Genomic DNA, 22,276 nt, shown 5'->3' with positions numbered 1-22,276 from the left:
TGAGCCACTGTCCTTATAAGAGGACTCGTGACCCCACAAAGCACCTTCTTCTTTATGAAGTTTCTGAAACGTATGATTTTTCAAACACATTAGCAGGCACTGCTGCCTAAAAAGAAACCAATGACATGGTTCGTAAAATGTTTTACAAAAACTACAAATGGGCATTGAGGAAATAATTCAACAAGACGATCAATAAGCCATTAGACTAAAGAGATCATGTCAAATTCGTATCATTCAAGAAAGAGCCACACATACACTGACGGAGGACAAAGTCTGAGCTGGCTTTTGTAACCCATGACTTCCCTTTGGTATTTAAACCAATAAAAAAAACTAGTCTTCTAGGGGCCTTAGGAGATTAACTGAGTACACTATTTTTTAAATGTTTTTATTGATTTTAGAAAGAGAGGAAGGGAGAAGGAGAGAGAGAGACAGACAGAAACATCGATGAGAGAGAAACATTGATCGGCTGCCTCCTGCACACCCCTCCATCACCCCCCACCTCCCCCCACCACCACCACCACACAACCTAGGCATGTGCCCTGACCAGGAATGGAAGCAGCGACCTCTTGGTGCATGGGACGACGCTGAACCCACTGAGTCACACCAGCCAGGCTAACTGAGTGCACTTTTTAAAAGTAAAACTGTGTCACCATTTTTCTCTACAGCCTCTTTGCCATATGTACTCAGTGTCTCAAAACTTGTGCAGGTCAAAGAGAATCTCAAATTATATCCATTAGACACTTCTCATTGCAGCAGAAAAAAACATGTGAGTTTCCTATCCTGATGCATCGCACTGTTTGGGGGAAAGCTACTTACACAGTGATGTCTACATAAAGAAAACTCACACTGGGGAGGAATATGCCTCTTCTACGCTGGCTGGCAGGGTGCTCCCCAAAGTGACTTGATAGCACTTTGTAAGTGCATTAATTATCAGAAGCAAATTACCACCCATTCACCCATTTACCCATTGATGAACTCCACATGCAAATCACATTCAATCTAACATGCTGTGTACTTGGAACTCTAAAGATCCTTCAAGGGAAAGCAAATTGGTGTGTCTCAAGTGGATTCGGAAGAAAAATGTAAAGCCAATTAAAAGTCATGAAGATGACATCCTAAGCTATCTACGAAAGTTAGAAAACTTTCTGTGCTTTCCTTCTACTACATATGCCAGCCTTACAGCGGGAGGAGCACGGGGATAAAGAGAGCTTTAACATGTGGTTACTTTTTCACACTCACAGGAAACAGACCAGGGCCCTAACTGTTGAGCCTTTCCCCCAGCGAGGAGGGAGGCTGGAGCCTTCTCCTACGGTCTAACGACCCCTCTATTCGCAGGACCTCTGCCGCTCTCCTCCCCGTCAAGAAGAGATATTTATTCTTTGTTTTGATGTGCTTAACTCCCTAGAAAAAATGCCAGAAAGCCACAGAAAATGCCCTGGGCCACAGCAGACATGACATTTCTGATGGGCTCATTAAAGAGTCAGAAAGAACAGGTGCCAGGCGTGCAGGCGCACAGCGAGCTTGGTTTTTTTCTGTATTTTGTTTAGGTTTGACATAGTCTACCATTCTGAGGAGACAACGTCATCTACATTTATTTAAAAAACTAAAAAAAATAAGAGAGGAGGAACAATTCATGTTCAAGGTCATGTAGAAAACGGCATCTCCTGCAACTCCCTACTCGGAGCCAAACTCCGCGGAGAAGGGTGGCAGAGGTTTCCCACGGAGCAGAGGAGCGCTCAGGGACGAAGTCCAGGTCCCTGTCCCCGGCTGAGGTTCTTCCACTTTGTTATTTCTCTCACTCTGAAATGGTATTTTTATGAGAGCACTCCCCCCCCCCCCCCCCCCCCCCCCGCTGGTCTTGTTGTTTTCACGAGAAAACCAAGATGTGATGTGAATCTGCAATTCCGACCTGGCCCTTCCACGGGGCTGTTCCAGCTTAAACCAAGGGGAGTTGGGGTCACTTCCCAGGGGCCGTGACAGCTCTGGTCTCCTATTGCTCAAAAATGACATTTCACAAGGGGCTGCTGACTCTTCTTCCCGTATGGAAAGGCCCGCTCCCACTGTACCTGCACCTCCTCAAAAACCATTGCTTGCTCCTGATTGGTTAACGTTGTCAGGTGCTTCTGGAGTTCTAGTTTGGTTTTAGAAGAATTCATTCCTATTAAGAGAAAAAAAAAAAGAGAGAGAGAGAGTGATGAAAACATGTAAAAGTTATGAGGTAGAGTGAACACGTCTATACTTATTCTCTTGACATTCTACCTACCCACTGCAGGCCTTCAAAATTTTATGGAAATCCTAACCAATAAAGTTGACAATGGCAATGACAACAACAAACAGTTTTTCGTTGAGCCCTCAATGGACCAGGTACTGTCTTAAACATCAGGCCTGCATCGTATCATTCCATGCTCTGATGAAGAGGGCTTTATTATCCCCATTTTACAGGTAAGGAAACTGAGACCCAGAGAGTTTATATAATTTCCAAAAACCACAACCTTGACTCTACCTCAGGTCTATGTGGTTCCAAATTACTTTTTGGCCACTGCTCCATGTTAAAACCCCTCACACAATCAGAATGTTGTCCTCAGAAAACGATAAATTCTCAACCTGGCCTGGTATCTCAATGGTTAGAGCATCATCCCAATATGCCAATGTTGTGGGTTCAATTCCCAATCAGGGCTCATACAAGAATTAACCAATGAATGCATAAATAAGTGGAACAACAAATCGACGTTTCTCTCTCTCAATTTTAAAAATTAAAAAAAGAAAATGATCAATTCTCATGAGTATTTGCCCTCAACATCTTTTCTTAAGGAGAAATAACTACTACTCCATTTGAAAACTGACCAACATATTTCTCTTGCATGTTATACTCCCACACATAAAATTGAATCATGTGACTAACCACTTTCCTCTTACCACCGCTTGCTTATTCATATTCTTAGGACAATAACCATTTCAGAGGATTCTGAGAAAAAGTTATAAAAATAAAGCCATAGTTTTAGTGCCCATTAGTGTCTAATAGTTCAGAACGTTCTTTCTCCACACAGACATGGCTCAGACCCTGCTTTGCCTTTTCTTGGTGCCAGAGATAAATGTACCACACGATGAACTTTAGAATGAAAGGAAAACAACCACTGCACGTATAGACATACCTCGTTTCACTGTACTTCACTGCCCTCTAACGATATTGCATTTTTTACAAACTGGAGGTTTGTGGCAACCTCTAGCAAGAAGATTACAACTTGCTGAAGGCTCAGATATTAGTTAGCATTTTTTAGCAATAAAGTATTTTTAATTGAGGTATGTACATTGTGTTTTTTTTTCAGACATAATGCTAGTACACAATATAGTGTAAACATAACTTTTTTATATGCATGGGAAACCAAAAATATTGTGTGACTCGTGTTTTTACTGTGATATTTGCTGTATTGTGGTGGTCCGGCCTGAACCCGTAACATCTCTGAGGGATGCCTGTGCTTTTAGTCCAAGGATGACCTTCTCCTTATCCACCTGCCACTCTCTTCTCCTCCCAAGAGTGAGTCCCGGGCAGGCGTCTGGCCTGTCCTCCAGAGCCTCAGAGCCATGATGCACCGATACAGCTAAGAGGGGACACCTCGCAAATCTGGACCAGGAACTTGGAAATCAGGCCTGTTTCACAAGTGAGCTTGCTGGGGTCTAGAGAAGACAGGTGACTTGTCCAAGGTCAGGAGCCAACAGCAGCCAAGCCTGCCCCAGGGCCCCTCCCTCCTGCGGCCCCTACTCACACTGCTGCAGCCACCTCAGCTTCCAGGAAGTCCCTCCCACCTTCTTTTGCCAATATTTCTTCAGTGATTACTGTGCCACTTCACTCAATACCACACGCAAAATCTCATTTGATCCACAGAACAATCCTTGGAGTGGGCACTATTTCTAGTAATAAAGGTGTAGATGGAGAAACTGAGGCGCGGTGAAGTCAAGTATTCTGCCCACGGTCGTCAGCTGAGTAAGGGACAGAGTTAGAATCTGAGCCATGTCTGTTTGCCTCCGGGGATCACTCTGAAACCCCCGCTGCCTCCCTTCTGCCCGGAGAGCCAGGTGGTCTGACACATGAGGGCATCGGTACCAAGGGAGTCAATTCACAGGTGGGCAAGAGCGCAGCAAGGCCAGATGGGTTTTGTCAGAGCAAATTCAGGTGCTCCCCTGCAAGATGTCAGGTCTTAGAAGGCAGGGAGACAAATAGTTGATTTTACTGTTGGTGTTGAAATTTACAGTAACATAAGCCCTCACTAATTATTAACCAACACTCCTCCTTGCATATGGAGATGTCTCGGACAGTGTCAGCTTCCTAGTTTGGACACACTGTATTGTTTGCTGAGACATCCCCAGGCGGAGAGAAACCCAAACGCTAAGAAGAGTTAGACGAATCGTACGCTTCTCGCAGTCTTCGGTGAAATCACGCAGGGAGACTGTTCCTCATACTCAGCAGGCATGAGGAGATCCTTCGCCAAGTTTCATCCTTGTCTTCAGGATGCCTTGGCGCATTCGGTCCTTCCTGCCCAACCAACTCAAAGCAGAGGGGGCCACCCCCGTCTGCCGGTTTACCCACACCTTCCCCGTGGCTTCGCACCACCTTCAGCGCCTCCTGGGCACTCCCTACGTGATGCCAAAAGGCTTTAGAGGGGGAAAGGGAGGCAAGGAAGAGGTAACCAGAGTCAAGGGAATTCCCAAACCACAACCCCGCAGCCCCCATGGGGCGCCCGCCTTCACACTGTCACTGCGGAAAAGGCTCTCTCCCGGGAGCTCTGACGCATGGCCTGGCTCAGCCGAGGCGAGTTCGCTTAGAGTGCAAAGGGAAACCTCCGTTCACCTGTTTTTCTTTTTAGTGAAAGCACAATTCACTAGTAATTCTGAAAATGCTCCTCTGAACTCTAAGATAAGCAAAACCCGATGTGAATCCTACGAGCAGTGGCACACAGTTCAAATCCAACCCGAGCACGCCTGCACCGCTCACGTGCTGTAAGTGCACCGCAGAGTGGTGCGGCCAACATCGTCGATGTGTGCTGTATATTTATTGCATTGTATTTTATTTTTATTTCTTGTTAATTCTTACCCAAGGGTATTTTCCATTGATTTTTTTTTTTTAGAGAGAGTGGAAAGGTTGGGAGGAGACAAGAGAGAGAGAAATATCAATCTGAGAGACACACTGCGACTAGCTGCCTTCTGCACGCACCCCGACTGGGGCCAGGGATCAAGCCTGCAACTGAGGTACATGCCCTTGACGGGAACAGAACCGGGGACCCTTCCGTCCGTGGGCTGGTGCTCTATCCACTGAGCCAAACTGGCCACGGCTATTTATTGTATTTTATACATTCCGGGGCTTAACGTGGCTACATCCGTTAACACAACGCAGTCTTGAAGTCTTTTGCTTTTGTGGCCATGTCATTGGTCCTCTCCACAGTTTATGGAGTCATTGGCCAAACTCTATGTTCCCATTAGAACTGCTCTTATGGGAACATGAGAGCATGAGCTTTAATAAACCACTCACTTCATTGTACTGATCAGAATACAACAGAGCAAACAGCAAGGGCCTCCGACTGTTCATAGAGTAATGAGCCCCTCCGCCTCTAACGGTGCCCTCTGCACTCCGGAAAGGCGCCCATCATGCAGGCAAAGCATACCTTCCCCAGCCTACGCGAGGGATGTTTACACAACAACACGTCTTCCTGCTTTGCTGAGATTTCATCCGGTGAAAGATGAATTAAATGATAATTCCCAAACCTCAGCAGCAAAATTCCCACCCTGAGTACACTTTTCAGATGTAATGTTCTGAATGCTAAGCCAGACCTAGGAAAGCCTTACCCTAACTCTGGAACCCTTCCAGTGCCTACGATCACAACCTGCTTTATCTTCCAGGCCAAAGTCACTGCGGACCCCTTAGTCAGCTCCGAAGGGGCATTTCCGTCACCATTCATTCACCTTATCTTGAAAACCACCAAGGAAAGGGTTATGATCCTCTCAGATGGGATCTCTAGTTAAAGCCCAACGTCTCTTGTTCCTAGATATGTTTCGTATAATGTCAGCAAATAGTAACAACCAGGAACACACAGTAAGAAATACTAATCATTTTGATTTGTTTTAAAGAGCATTATAATGCCAGAAAATGAACCTTCAAAACCCTTAAGATGAAAACTGTCCATTTAGCTCACTTAAAAGGGGAAAGCAATACCACTTCACACCCATTGAGGTGGTTATCAAAAAGAATAAAGCAAAAAGCAACAAGTGTTGGCAAGGACGCGGAGAAATGGCTGATGGGAGTGTAAAAGGTACGGCCACTATGCTCGAATCGCACGCACCTGGCACAAGCCCTGACACACGGAACACATTCCCTGCACCGGACAGCCCAGTGTCTAATCTACGGCTCCATCGGGAGGAACCTGTCAGCGAGTGCAGGTCATCTAGCTCCCGGGCCTTCACCTCCTGCAGAAGGGGCCCTACTCACCCTCGATGCGCTCGCAGAGCCTGTGCAGGCCCTGCAGGGGGCAGCCCTCGCACAGCTGGGCGGGTGCTCTCGTCTGCTGCACAGCAGCCACCGTGAAGGCCTGTTTCAGCGTCATCATGATCTCATCCACCTGGTCAGAGAGGAGAGAGACGTAGCCAGCGAAAGGTCCACTTAGCGTGAGCGGGCTCCGCATTCGGGACTCTGCGGGAAGACTTAGTATTTTGCGAGTTTTCTGGACCATGAGTCACAGGTTGGCAGGTAACAGTCATAACTGCTAGGATGACCGACCAACTGAGAAACACTGCCTAGATCAGCGGTTCTCAACCTGTGGGTCGCGACCCCTTTGGGGTCGAACGACCCTTTCACAGGGGTCGCCTAAGACCGTCGGAAAACACATATATAATTACATATTGTTTTTGTGATTGATCACTATGCTTTAATTATGTTCAATTTGTAACAATGAAATTGGGGGTCACCACAACATGAGGAACTGTATTAAAGGGTCGTGGCATTAGGAAGGTTGAGAACCACTGGCCTAGATGCTCAGGGCTCTTACAGGGGATACGAGAAAAACTAAAAGCACCAATTAGTTACGGAGTGAAAAAGCCAATTCCTCTGACCAAAAGTCCAAAATGACATTTTAAAATTGCTAAACCAGGGGGTGCAGGCGAGCCAGTTCTTAAAAAATAATGAAAACGGAAAATGCACACCCAAGTGAATCTCAGATACGTGCTAATTAAATAGTCATGAAAGAATAGTAAAGCCAAATAACAGTATGTCAATGAGACTGCGGTTTTGCTAAGGAAAGAAAAATCCATGAGGTTGAAAGTCCTCGTCGCTAAGGGTTCACGTGAGCGCTGCCCGCCCGGCTTACCAGAGCCTCGTTTGTGCACTGAAACACGTAACAGACGAAATGGAAGCCGCCGCCTCCCGACGACTCCCGGCAGATGAACCCGAAGTGGTCCACGTGTCTAATACCCTGTGGGAGGTGGGAGAGAGGAAGGAACGTTGAGCTGAATCCGAAAGAGGCATGGCTGCCAGGAAGGCAACTGCCAATTTACACCACGCCACATGAAAGGGCACCATCACGTTATTACTTCAGGTAAACATCTAAAAACCCCTCTCAAATATGATGATGAACACTGTTCTTCTCAAATGCTACTCTGATTATTCCCACAATAAGATCTCACACCTGGAGTTTTTAATGCTCATTTTAGCACTAAAAGGAAGGAAAGAAAAGTTGACACAGAAATATGAGAATTTTTCGGAGGTATTAAAGAATAAAAAGCTACATGGAAAATCAAAAGCAGACCACAGATTAATGAAGAAACACAACCATACACACACATGCACACACACACACGTACATGTACACATGCAAACACACACAGACACAAAGGTTAAAAGATTCAAAAACGTGCGTGTACTTATACAATAAATGGGCAAATACTGAAGTAAACTGGTATGAAGAAGGAGCCAGAAATTATAATCACAAAGGAAAGAGAAGCTTTTAAACATAAGATGTTAAGGCCAGGGCTCCGTCGTTGTTTTTAAGAGCCCTTTCTAATAAATATTAATATCTAAACTTGTTTTGAACGTATCAGCTATGAGGCACCTTAATACAGAGAGGACATGGTCCATAGACATTCATGTGTGGGGTCTCCTGAGAGCACCCGCCGGCGGAGGTCTGAGTGCGGACCGCGGGAAGGTCAGGCGATTACGTAAACTTGAGGAAATCATAAAACCATCACGTGAAAAAGCCAACATTAAGCATTACCATTTCCATAGAAATAGCAGCAAATCAAGATAAAAGTTCTGCGGAGAATCTCACGTTCGATCAGATATTTTCTGACCCGTGGCAATCAGGGACTGGCTGGCTGCTCAGTGTTCTCCAGCAGCAAGTGCAGCACATGCTAGAGGTTCCTTCTCGGGGGAACAGGGTTTGGAAAAACTGTTCCTTTGTAAATGGTCCCCTATTTGATCTATTGAGGAACAGTCTTTAGTTTCACATTTGGGGGGGGGGAAATCCCTTTGAAGCCTTAAGGAGATCATGTTATAAATCAATAAACAATGAGATCTTCATCATCTTATTAAGAGAAAATGGAAGTGAGGAAATGAGAAGTCAGAGTTTAAAAAGTCGTCAAACAGTATCTTGAGTGACCTCATAGTTGTGAGGAAGATCCTGAATAAAACTGGCACAGCTGATTTATAACTGATCGATTCTCCAAAATCTATGGAACTCGCTGGGAGATTATCAAGAAAGAACTCAAGTAGACATTATCCTGAGCAAAACATCCTCAAAAATAATCGCTGTCTATTCTATTTTGAGAAAGAAGAAATCATGTTATTGGTACCCAATAAAGTTATTAAGTTTGTAAAGAAGAAATAAGTATCTATTTAAAGATATGTATGAATATATATATAAAACGTTAGGAAAAAAAAAAAAAACAACATGCCCACAGATATACACATATACACATGAGAATCACCTCTTGGGAATATTACCACCAATAATTGAAAAAAAGAAAAGTAGACCTATTTTCTCCAGTAGGTTATTGTTTCTAAAAACAAAATCCTTAATTTCGAAATTACATTCACATTTTGCCTTAACATATCCAAGGAGGAAGAAATGCAAGAACACAAATCAAGTACTTAGAACACAGACATCTTGTGACCTTTAGCACTTCCATTGATGGACAGATATGGAAATAATTTAGTAAAAATTCCACTGCAATTGAGCCAATAACCCATTTGAGCTTACCTGAGAGCAAAAGGATATCTCCTTAAAATTTTTCTCCAATGCTATTTTTTTGGTGTCAGGACTGATGAGGTAAACTTCAGATTGACCAATCTTAAAAGACAAACAAAAGAAGCAACCAGCTTCTCATGAAAGCTGAATTCAAATTTATCTCATAAACTTTCTCATTTCATGACCCATGGGAATAAAGGATAAGAGGGGCAAGCGTCTATAACATTCTGACTACCTCACCGTGTAAAATCGCTTCCAAGGCTGTCATTTAACCTACGGGTTCCGGGTAGTGCAGGACAACTGAGCGCGTTCGCCTACGTCAGACGGCGGTCCTCCGTGCGATGGGAGAACCACATAGCCAAAGTCAGCAGCAACGCCTCAGCTCCTACGTAAGTGAATCTCCCAGAAAACAGAAACTGTCTTTTAAAACGTCCCAAACAGTTTGCTAATGACTTTTTTTCTACGTCTTTTAAAATTATTGTTAAAATAATCTACCCTTTGTGGTGTCCTTACTATGTGCTAGGCATTCCTGTACTGTGTACCAGACTTTGTAAAGTTAGAGCATCAGCACAACTTAACCCTGTCGTACTGACCTGAGTCAGCACAGCCGACTCCGCTCCAGGACTGAGCCGCCATGGCCACCTGCTGTCTGTGCTCCGTCCCTCCCCCGGGGCCTCCTCTCCTGCACCTCCCCGAACCCAGGACGCTCTGCTGGTTGTCCACACCGAAACCTCTGCTCGGTGAGAGTCACCTCCCCAAAGAAGCCGCCCCAGGCCCCCCGAGGCTCTGGCAGCACCCTCTGCTTATCTTTGCAGTATTTATCCCAACTGTAATGAGATCATTACTTGCAACCCGTTGTTGGTCTCTCTTTCCAGAATCTAAACTCCACGTGGGCGGAGACCACGTGTCTTGTTCACTGCTGTATTTCCGGTGTATTGCAAGGGACCCTGTATGCAGTGGACACACAATAAGTACTTGGAAATAAATGCACCGAGCAGCTTTCCCAATGACTCCAAGAGAAATTTTTCAAAAATACAGATGAAAGCACAAGAGTGACTGCTAGCAGCACCCTTCAGTACACTAGGTCTATGATGAAAACGGGAAGAAGTCAGCCCTGTGCTCCCTGACTCACGCTCTTGATCGCAAACCTGCATACAGCCATCAGCACTAAACTAAGTAGCCAGCTCCTTACTACCCTGGGTCAGGCACAAGAACAAGACAGGACAGATAAGGTAATTCTGCTCAACCTTAAGTCAAAGGAACAACAGAGAGGGGGGTCAAGGAACGATCAGTTCTCTCCATCTTCAGAGGCCAGCTCCCTGCTGGGACAGCTCCACCCCCATCAGCTCAGACCCAGGGGACTCCCAGAAAGGGCAGCGCATGCAGCAACCCCACCTGCCAGGGACAGCCTCCCTGCCTATTCCTTTTCTGCCGTTTGGCCCATTATCAGTTTACCAAACTTCTAGAAAAAAGTGAGCAGGCCGTTGGCTGAACTAACATTTCAGTTTGGGTGTAAATTTCAAATATCACGTCATCTCCAAATCCAATTGCCCTGCTTAACAAAGCATAAATGCTTTATACATTAATAAAAATACCAAGGAGGGAGTATTTTCCAAAAAGATTTTGTTGAAACAGATGACTTGAAATTACTATACATTTTTTAAAATCCCTTTCTGGGCCTCTTTTACACATATTAACTGTGTTCCTTCCACATTGACAAGTTATCTTTATAAGCATGGTTGGGGGAGATAAAAATTATACAAGAAAATGGATTCTCTTTATCCTTCCCCTTGATGACTTTAAAGGCTTAGGGCTCAAGCAAGGACTTTATCCTGAGAAAAGAATTATTGAGGATAAAAATACATGGATTCCACATAAATCCAAAAGCAATGTACTAAGCTTCTTCGCTCAATAAAGCAGATTTGCTTATCTCAAGACTGGGGATGACCACGAGGCTTAGTGATGTTTTACCGTAAAAAGCATAGTTCGATTTTCCTCAATATCCGTTGGCTGCACAATATTGTGTCCACTGATGAGGTGGTTCTCAATGTCGTTTTCATCAAAAGAGGTGAAGAAACTGTGACTCCGCAGGCTCCCATCCTGAAACTCCTTCCTGTAGGCCAGGGAGCGCAGGCCGGGCTGCGAGTAGGACTTGCGCATGGGCCAGCGGCCCTGCTCCGTGGGCCCCGCGGGCTGCAGCACCGATCGGAACTTATCCGTGAAGGAAAGCGCCGCAGCAGGGCTGCTGGCCTCGGAGTTCTGGGAGACCAGGTCAAGTTCGGCTTTCCTGCTGCAGCTGATGTGGTTGAACTTCTCAATGCACTCGTCGATCAGGGCCGGCGGCGCCTTCTTGTGCGCCACGGTCACCCGGCCGCAGAAGAGCACCTCGAACTTCTTGGAGAACGTGTCGTCGAACTCCGAGGGGCAATGCAGCTCCTCCTGGCGGGCGATCCTCCCGGCGTGGCGGATGGAGCTGATGATCTCGGGCACCTGCCGAGAGAGGAAGGAGTGTTATTTGGAACATGGAGTAGTGGGCACTCCCGGGCACAAGGAGCCAACACCGTGCTCTCCCCCGGCTTCACTGCACATTCCATCACAGGGCACCAAAGGAGGATCCCACAGGAATCTGTCCACTCCTTTCCTGGCACTTGTCTCACTGTCAGTGTACCGACCATCTAGAACAGCCGTGGGCAAACTACGGCCCGCGGGCTGGATCCGGCCCATTTGAAATGAATAAAACTATTGAAATAAAAGACCGTACCCTTTTATGTAATGATGTTTACTTTGAATTTATATTAGTTCACACAAACACTCCATCCATGCTTTTGTTCCAGCCCTCCGGTCCAGTTTAAGAACCCATTGTGGCCCTCAAGTCAAAAAGTTTGCCCACCCCTGTTCTAGAAAAAGAAGTCTGCCCTCCCATGGGTGCAAAATACACAACTTTCACAGGGAAGAGATGAGGAATCCTATATAATAAAAGCCTAATATTCTAAGTGCCCAGGCGTTCGTTCAACCGGTCGACCAGTCGCTATGACACACACTGACCACTAGGGGGCAGATGCTCCAATTGGTATGTTAGCTTGCTGCTGGGGTCGGGCGGATCGGACTGGGTGAGACAGGCCGGACATGCCCTGGAGCCCTCTGCGGCTCCTCCCTGGCCTAGTTGTGCACCAGTCGGGTCCCTCAGCCTGGCCTGCACCCTCTCACAATCCGGGACCCCTAGGGGATGTCAGAGAGACAGTTTTGGCCCAAACCCCACAGGCCAGGCCATCGGTGCAGGACTCCGTGCACCGGGCCTCTAGTAGTATTTATAAAGCACCTCTTACATCTGAGGGGCTACTCTAGAAGATTCACATGCCCACACCCCACAAGGTTAAGTCAACTGGCCCACGGATGCACAGCCAACGTGGCTAGCCTTGGATTCAAACCCAGGCTGGTGCCAGTGCAAAGCCAAAGGTCCTCTCTGGAGAAGCCATCACCCCCGGAGAGTTTTGTCTCCAATGCAGCTCACCAAAACACTATGCAGACTCTAGATCTCGTGGCAATGTACCTGGAAAAGCTGTCCGCAATAAATGGCTGGGATGAGGATGGCAAGACGGAAATAATCTTACAAAACATTTCTTCAAATCATTTTCTTCAACAACAACTGACAATTTATTGCCGAGTCCTGTACTCCCTAATAGTTGAATAGTATTAAGTGCAGAGCGTGGAGGTTTTAATCAAGGAGGAAGCAACCATGGCGGCATCATTATCACAGCAACACACTGGGGCTCCCACTCACGGAGATGCCCAAGCCTTTAGGTTCAAGGTAAAGGCACGATCAGAGAATGAACAAAGTGCTCTACTGTGCTACTGCGGTCCTGACTGCTACACCCTCTCCTCAGTAGCTTGGGAGGAGATCCCTCAGGGTTCAGAGCAGCAGCAGACGGAGGCGGAGTCTGCGGCCGCGGTGGGTAGGTCTGTGCGATCAGCCACACACTAAACAAGACGGGCATGATTCAACCTCCCATAAGGAAGTGCCTACTTATTGTCATGACCTAACACCCAAAGTAATTTTTTTTTCCTTTTTTTTCTGTTAGATAATTCGATTTAAAGTCCAATACCCATTGGCCCAATGTCTTTTTTAAAACATTATAGGGAAGGAAAAACAACAGCAACACCTTTTCAATTTAGGTCAAAGATCAATATAATACAGTAAATGGAGGTGGTTTTAATAGATTTTAAAAGTATGCTTATATTCTGGGTTCATGACATAATCCCTTAAAACTCAAAAGATTTTTTTTCTTTTCTCTGTGATTTCATATCAAGCACATCTTAAAGACAATCTCTCTACCATAAAAGATTATGATATGTCATTTCAAGGTATTTTATCATATAAAGAGTCAAAATAGCCCTAGCCAGTTTGGCTCAGTGGCTAGAGCGTCAGCCCGCAGAGTGAAGGGCCCCAGGTTCAATTCCGGTCAAGGACATGTACCTCGTTTGCAGGCTCGATCCCCAGCCCTGGTGGGAGCCCGTGCAGGAGGCAACCAATCGATGTGTCTCTCTCATATCGATGTTTCTCTGTCTATCTTTCCCCTTCCCTTCCACTCTTTCTTAAAATCAATGGGAAAATATCCTCGGGTGAGGATTAACAACAACAACAACAAAAAGTCAAAATACCTTTAAGGATATTTTAAAAATTGATTATGAAGTATAAAACCTAAATGATACTAAATAAGGTGAAATGTCAACAGACATCAAGCATCTGTCTGCACTATTTGCTTGTGCTGTAGCTCACTCTTCTACCACTAAGTAATTATACATCGCATGGAGGCCTCAAAATTGTTCATCAATATAAAAAAGGCAGGACAAAGAGAAGAAAGAGGTAGGGAGTCGAGGTTTCATTCACACCTTTGCCAACAAGTCACCACAAGACCTCAGCAACATCAGCCTCAGTTTCTCTCTTTGAAAAAAAAAATGCTTATTAAGATTTTTCAGTTAAAAGTTGTATCTGTGAAGTAAATAATAATGATGTTTTTCGAAGAAAAATAACCAACTTATGCAAGTCAGGAACCTTGTCACTTTTCTGAGCAAGTGTGTGGAATTATTTTATCAGGAGTCACATGAGTCTTCCCAATTACTAACCCTTCTCTCTGAACAGAACATTCAAAGCTTACTCAGTCTTTTGAGGTTTGTTAAAATTACTGACATTTCTGGCCCTAGCTGATTTGGCTCAGTGGATAGAATGTCGGCCTGAAGGGTCCCGGGTTCGATTCCGGTCAAGGGTACATGCCCAGGTTGTGGGCTCGACCCCCACTGGAGGGCATTCAGGAGGCAGCCAAACAATGATTCTCTCTCATCATTGATGTTTCTGTCTCTCTGTCCCTCTCCCTTTCTCTCTGAAGTCAATAAAAATATATTTTTTAAAAATATATATATATATAATTGACATGTCTACTAGTAGTATATGCTGGGTCACCCGGTGCATCTGGAGTGAGTAATGTGTCTTCCATTATGTATCAAAAGGGAGAGAAAATGTGTGAAGCCACATGCGTTTATGGTGACTCGGTAATAAGTGGCACAGACACAGTAAGACACAAAGCAGAGAACTTGGTTGTTCCCTCACTTCGCAGGGGCAGAGGGGCTGTAAAGAGATCATTGTGCCTTGGCTGGGTTGAGCTGTGGAAGCTTTTCCAACCCCAATTTCTTCTACACTGTCATCCGGTTCCTAAAATGACATGTGGCAGTGGAAGACCAGGGCCCACCTCTCCCTGCTCTGGTGAGTCATGTGTAATGTGGGTAAAGGAGATAACTGGGGTTAGAAAAATCCCTGGGATCCTGGCCAGAAGAATATAACAATCTCAGGATATTTGAAGGTATACTGCCCAACATCATTTGAACAATGAATCATGAACAGTTAAAAATCTAATGTTAAAGATTACTATAAATCATTCACGTATACTAGGAGACTATTTAATTTTTTTTAAAAATGGCTCCAAATGTGTGTAATTGTGTAAACCTCTATCCATTGTGTCGTTCCCTTCACCAGAACAGACCTGGGCGCTGCTTTCTGAAAAATGAAGGCATAATGCCCACGTGTGAGGAAATCCTGAACTCTCCATTCTTTATAACTCTGTCCTCGACTCAACTGCACTGTTACTTGTTACATGTGATAACTGGGTCGTTCACGTCATTTATTTTCAAACACGTTTCCAGGTATGATGCGATGCCAGGAGGCAGGGATTCAGGGTGTGAGACGAATGAATGGGAGGGAAGGGAGTACCGAGTACTTGACATGGGGTCTGCTGGGAGCGGAACTCAGAAGGAAGCACTGAAGATGGAGAGAAAGGATGAAAGAGAGATCCTGGAAGACTGAACCCAAAGGGCTTGGCGATCACCTGGGAGCAGGAGGTGAGCGTACCGAAGACTGCACGTAACCTGCAGGGCTCGGGCTTAGCCTTCTTGGTAGACGGTTGTGCCACTGGCCCAAGTCAGGAAAACAGAGGAGAGGTGGGCCTGGGGGGACATCACAATGAGTTCTGCTTCTGTCCATGTTGAGTGAGACCAGGGGACCTGAAGTAAAGGCCTGTGGTGGGCAGATACACAAATGGGCCTGGCCCCTAAGGCAGGAGACCTAGACTCGGAAGCCAACAGCTCATACACAGGAGGTAGCTCACACCTTGGAAAGAGAAAAAGGGAAAGTAAAGGAAGGGAGCAAAGATGGGACCGTGGGATATACCCACATTTCAGGCAGAGAAGGGGGAGGGCAGGCAGGCAAGGATGATGTCAGAGGTGCCAGGAAGGCCAGCACTCCCACTTCCAGGAAGGGAGAGGAGGCAACAGAATACAGCAAGGGCCAAGCCAGGTCTGCTGGAGCTGGCAGCTGATAGAGATACGTACAAATAAGGGGGTGGGGGGTGGGGTGCCGACACTAACCCCCCAAAAGAAGCAAACTTACCTGAAAAATGCCTCAAGGTCAAACTTCAGTCTCTACAAGGACATACACTTCAAAGTTACAATATTTACAAACAGACCCTTGTAGGCAAATACGCTGAGGCCAGTGGAATATATTCCCACTGATACGATCTGGGTACTTTTAACAAAAATCTTTTTTTAGTTTAGTCACAGCAATAATGTCTACGTCATTTCTGACTGCAGATAAGCAGATAAAGTAAATCAAAATTAACCAAAGACAAGCATCTGAAAAACATTTCACTGGAATAAATTCAACAAGGGTTTGAAATTTGGTTTTATTTCCTTCTACATTGCAACGTGCAACAAAAAGGAATCATCAATAATAAAGCGGCCCAGTTTAGACATAAGAGTTTTCCGAACTGCTCTCTGCTGATTTCTTTGAGTTTATACTAAAGCTCCATTGTAAGGCAAATCTGCACTTACTTCACAACCCAAGCAAGTTTCTTTCTAATCCACATACCAACAAATGCACGGTATAGTACGAACTTTCAGCAGCGGGCTCAAGTGAATATTGTTCTTTATTAAGTAGCCAGAAAATGATACTCTAAGAGAGTCAGAAATGTTCATTTCTGTAAATAAAGTCCTTATCTGAACATTTGAGTCAACTTTCTTTTTAAGAACATAGGGATTTGAAAGGATTATAAACACACTGTGAGGTGTAATTGCATTCCATTACAAATAAATGGTAACAAATAAATAGTAAATTAATCTAAAGAAGCCCATATTTTGTCCTTACAATGCTAGCATTTTTCCCTGTTATTTAACATTACAACATTCCAAAACTGCAAAAATATGGCAGGCCACACTGTATGTACTCTGTCCCTTGGATGACAAGTTCTCTCCCTGCCAGGAGTTAAAACAAGCACTTCGAAGGAACGGCCTTGTGTTTTGATGTTGGTAATGGGCGATTATTTTTTATTTGTTGGTGATAAACAAAGTAAATGGGGGGGGGGGGGGAGGAGGGTGGCTAAACTAAACCAAGTATTTCCTCACTCTGTCTTACATGCCTTGAATTCCACACAAAATGCTAAAGAAAGTTTCTTCTTACTAGTGCTCGGGACGCACGTTATTTAACGAGAATGGCTCGCCTCTCTGACAGTATCTAGACAGGACATGTGTGAGCATTTATACCCAACAGTGCGGCTTGTTGAGATAAGATTCATCACAAAGATGTAAGGCCCGTACAGTGAAGAGGACGTGATTCCTCCTGTCCTTGTGAGGCTTGCCGTGCGCGAGGTGAGAGACACGTCTAAATATGTGACTGTCAATATACCGACAGATGCTGGAACACAAACACGAGCCAGGCAGAGAATGTGAGCTGGAGACGGGGTCCTGAGTAGAGAGGTCTGTCTTGTCTACCAGCCCTGGCTACTACTAATGCCTCGACTCCTGCTTGGCCCTAACAGTAAGCCACAGGGTCTGACTAGTATGTCACATCTTCCCAAGAGAGAGATCAGATGTGCTCATGAGCTGGCTGAGGAAGCGTCAGGCACAGAGGAAATGCTGTTGACTGCGAGCCGCTAACACAGGGCCACACACCCTCCTTCACCCATATCTCTCAGCATGTGTTAAACAGCAGCAGTATTCTGCTTCGCTACTTCTGAAATGGAAACTAGATAAACGCAGCTTTCAGACCACATGGAAAGAGCCTATGCAAACACAAAACCCAGTATCACACTCCAAAATAATCGTTTGAAAGGTTCACCACAACCTTTTGATCAAACCAACACATTTCTTCAAACATTTAAAACATAGAGACTAAAATCCAACAAAAAAGAAGTTATTTAATAGCTGCAAGAGTAAATGAGAGAGTGGGAGAAGGTAAGAAAGGAAATGAAAGAGTGAAAAAAGATATCACTGTAAGATTGTGAAATTATTTTACGTTTTCTAAAACAAGTCTGAAAAGTCAAAACACTTTGATTGGTTGCATAAATATTAACAGAAATCATGGAATAAACCATTGAAATGTTCAACCTGGGAACATAGTCCTCGAAGTCCAAGCCTTCCATTAGTGCAGGGGTCCTCAAACTACGGCCCATGGGCCACATGCAAATACAAATATTGTATTTGTTCCCATTTTGTTTTTTTACTTCAAAATAAGATATGTGCAGTGTGCATAGGAATTTGTTCATCGTCTTTTTTTAAACTATAGTCCGGCCCTCCAACGGTCTGAGGGACAGTGAACTGGCCCCCTGTTTAAAAAGTTTGAGGACCCCTGCATTAGTGTATTGACTCACAACTCAAATGTATTGATTCACACTTCACAATTGCCAATATTTTTAAAAGTGAATGTCTAGCCCACCCCACTGTAGACATAGCAGCTGGCTTGGTGGCGGGCCCCGGTCCCTGCACTTTTCAGAAGCCCCCACAGTTCCAATGGGCAGAACCCCGGATGTATCACCTGTCCTTCGGCATGCCCCGAGGTAAGGAATGCCACCTCCTCACCATCCCCCACACCATTACACCCCAAAATGATGGATTGATTATAGGCTGTGGCAGCACAGACGCAGCCCAGCTGCAGACCATGCTCTCAGCAGAGGTGAACAAACTATCAAAGACAAAAACACAGCATCGCCACCCAGATATCTGATGATACGGGCACATCTGATTTGCAAATAAATTCCCTGCATTTCAGAGGCCTCCGCTAATGAAATACCTAAGAGTGAATGCCTTCTAAAAAAGGCTACTCTATCATTTTGATCAAAATTTACTTCAAAATAATCTCTCACTGATTAAGAAACACAAATACAATGAGCTAGCAATTAATAATAGCCCAACATTAGTTATGTATGTTACAAAATCTATGAAAGGGGACACTGGAGTCCCTTTTCTACAAGTCAGGGAATAAAAACACGTCTGGTTCCTTCTCCAGGATACACGCCATCGTCAGTCTCAAATTCGGTCACCGAGGGAGAGACCATCAGTGAAAGAATAGCTGGTCATACATACCATGTGTATTTATAAACAAAACAGTAAGATCAGCTAGAGCATTGCACACCAATATTGTTTTGCTTCTACATAAAATCAACCAGGACCAAACATATTAAACTTATTAAAATTTATTTTCAAACTAATGAGTTACCCATGTGTTGTGTGTTCACACCCACATCAGTAATCTTAGGCACAAACTTTAGAGGAGGAGAATGTGGACCTTCTATGAGGTGGCACACACTGGAGTCTTTTTCACCTGTTCTCATTCATGCCCTAAAACAGTGATGGCGAACCTATGACACGCGTGTCAGAGGTGACACGCGAACTCATTTTTTTGGTTGATTTTTCTTTGTTAAATGGCATTTAAATATATAAAATAAATATCAAAAATATCAATCTTTGTTTTACTATGGTTGCAAATATCAAAAAATTTCTATATGTGACACGGCACCAGAGTTAAGTTAGGGTTTTTCAAAATGCTGACACGCCGAGCGCAAAAGGTTCGTCATCACTGCTCTAGGCCAAAGGGGCTGACTTCTCTGAGCTGAACTGGAAAGTCAATTGTTCTATGACCAAGACCTTCTGTGGGCAGGTTGCTACTGAGCAGAAGGGACAGAACAGAGGAACGCCTTGAGCCCTGCCTCCGACTCCCTTCCAGGAGTCAAGGTCAGGAGGCGGCCATGGCATCACTTGGCATGCAAGGGCCAACCTCACGAACCAAGGAGACCAAGTACTGATTGCTTTACCACTTCTCTATGCTCCAGCTCCCACTCAAACCCCAGCAGCACAATGTCCCCGTTACTCATCTCTTATTTCTAACACTAAGCTTAATACACGACCATGTAGAAGAAAGAAAAAAATATAGAAACATATAAAGTCACCCATAGTCCCAGCCCAGAAATATCCACAGTTAACAGTTTGCTAGTTCTTACATGTGGTTCTTTTGCACATTAAAAGGTCATTTCCTTTACAAAAAAACTGGAGGAGGGGGTCACAGTGCCCTGTAACTTACTTTTATCACCATGGATGGGCCTACAGCATTAACACGTCAACCCACATAGAACCATCTCACTCCTTTCTGATAACCACAGCAGCCATTTCATTCACTGCAAACACTGCACACAATGGGAATACCTTAAAGAAAAACAACTTTTTTAACCTATTCAGGATCCAATTCCACTTTACCGTACGCTAGTTGTCACAAACTCTGCTCACTAATAAGCCCTTTGGCAAATGTGTGATGAGCATCCCAACCTTCGCATCAACTGCCTGCACCCCCAGGGACATTAGAATATGGGAGGTGCTTGTGTGCGTGTTGTGGGGCGGGAGGTAAGTAGGAGAAATCATGACCATGAACCCATAGTTGCTCACTAGACCGGAGAGAAATAGTCCATTAAGAGGGACATCCTGAAGCAGAAACTGAAACAGAATAACCTTGAAAAAGATGGAGATGAACTCTCGCTGCCCCTGGTCGCAACTATTAGGAGAAAGTCAGCCCTAAGCCCTGCCCCAGCTGACGCCACGAATCTTTCCACTGAGCTGACGGACCCTGTTGGGGGAATTCTGCACCTGCAACGCTGAAATAAGCCCCCCATAAAGCCTAGCTGTTACCTTCACGTTTGCAGAGTAAGAAAAGGTCAGCCTCTGTAAAGGAACAGTAACTGAAGGCGAAGCCCAAGCCACAGGGAGCAGCCCTGGGTTCTGAGCCCCAGGAGTGCTGAGACAGGGACACGTGAGCAAAGATGCCACCTCGGAAGTGAATCACCTAGACCTCGCTGCCCCCCGTGAAGCCAGGCGGACAAACTGCCCGGTGGAGGCCTTCCCAAATTCCTTACCCACAAAGCCACATGCAAAATAAATGGTTCTAAACCACTAAAAAAGTAAAGTAACAGTACCTAAAGGCAATGAACTAGTAATTATGCCAAATGTCTTTCAGTACAGAACTGCTAATAAATGACAAAAATGTCATCTATACCGGCCAGCAGCAGATAAGGCCAACCACTGAAAGATTTGACCACATTTCCAAATACCCTGTAGACAACAGAGCTCTCCCCCACCTCACCCCACCCCCCACTTTCCAGCAACACTACCCAGTTAAGCGTAGAAGCGCTGTGACTACACCGGAGCTGAGGCAGCAGAACACAAGGAGCCACAGGAGCAGAACGTGACCCCACCACGCAGGTCCACGAGCGGCAAGCAGCTTCTGTGCACGTTCAGGACAGTCCGCAAACTTCAAAGCGCACACCACATGCTTGCGTGCCAGCTCCAAGAGAGGAGAATCACTGTCTGTTTTGCTCACTAACATAGTCCAAAGTGCCTAGGACAGGGCCTGGCACACAGCAAGATAAATCTGCTCGATGTGTGAATGGTTGCGACTGAAAAGAAGACTTCAGTGATTTCAAGGTTTTCGATGATGAGGAAGACACATCTCAAGTAGATTTGGGAAGGGAACCAGGATGAATCTTCAATATTCCCAACGCAACGCGCGTGCGAAGTATGCGTGCGACGAGTATTTGTAGGAGGAATGAGTGCTGTAAAAATAGTAAACCGGGAACACTGGCACTAGGTCCTTTCGGATTATAAGATTTTTCGAGGCAGCTGAAGATGGACCCCTCTAAGTGCCTAAGCTATTTTTATTTTAACCAGTTTTGGGTGGGAATGGGTTCTCTAAAGGCTATAGAGAATGCAGTTTAACCCTTGTGTGTGGTGAGCATACGTCACACCATGATCACAAGAGCTATTGAGGTTGTGTCAAATTGTGTGCTGCTGTGAGTTTGGGGCAACAGGCAAGACTGTATGGGATCTTAGGTTGAGAGACAGTATTTCAGCTTTTAATTATATACCCCACATTCCTTCCAGTCCGCCCTAAGCAAATGTTGGCATGCAACATTTCTCAAATGCACCCCAGGACCAACACAGAGGCTCCCAAGCTTTCTGTTCACATACCCCTCTGATAGACCCCCACGGACCCTTCTCAGAATGAGGTTTTTAAATGCAAAAACTAGAACACGGAGGAATACAATAGAACTTAATTATACTAAAAGAAAATTATCCAAATAATTATGACACAGTACTATGTGTTTATCACTATATTTAACAAGACCTAGAAGCAAGTGAAATAACTGCTGTGATTCAAAGTAATGGTGAGCGTTGACAGCATTTTT

The 22,276-nt window shown here is 45.0% G+C and overlaps 1 protein-coding gene across 6 annotated transcripts in view; it reads right to left on the bottom strand.

The window, feature by feature from the left end:
- Positions 1-22,276, bottom strand: part of TBC1D1 (TBC1 domain family member 1) — a 208,025-nt gene that overhangs the window by 88,135 nt on the left and 97,614 nt on the right. For 5 of the 6 annotated variants that reach the window (XM_036331236.1, XM_036331259.1, XM_036331240.1 and 2 more), the window contains 5 exons: positions 11,199-11,717; positions 9,240-9,329; positions 7,353-7,457; positions 6,479-6,608; positions 2,067-2,158 (listed from right to left, as the gene is read on the bottom strand). In XM_036331236.1, the coding sequence (XP_036187129.1) occupies positions 2,067-2,158; positions 6,479-6,608; positions 7,353-7,457; positions 9,240-9,329; positions 11,199-11,717 (936 nt within the window). The remainder of the gene's footprint in view (positions 1-2,066; positions 2,159-6,478; positions 6,609-7,352; positions 7,458-9,239; positions 9,330-11,198; positions 11,718-22,276) is intronic. The other variant, XM_036331249.1, reaches the window with a different exon arrangement.

This window comes from Myotis myotis, unplaced genomic scaffold (genome assembly GCF_014108235.1).
Source record: "Myotis myotis isolate mMyoMyo1 unplaced genomic scaffold, mMyoMyo1.p scaffold_m19_p_1, whole genome shotgun sequence".
Classification (NCBI taxonomy): domain Eukaryota; kingdom Metazoa; phylum Chordata; class Mammalia; order Chiroptera; family Vespertilionidae; genus Myotis; species Myotis myotis.
Note: the sequence above shows the minus strand (reverse complement) of the source record. Positions and strands in the feature narration are given on the sequence as shown.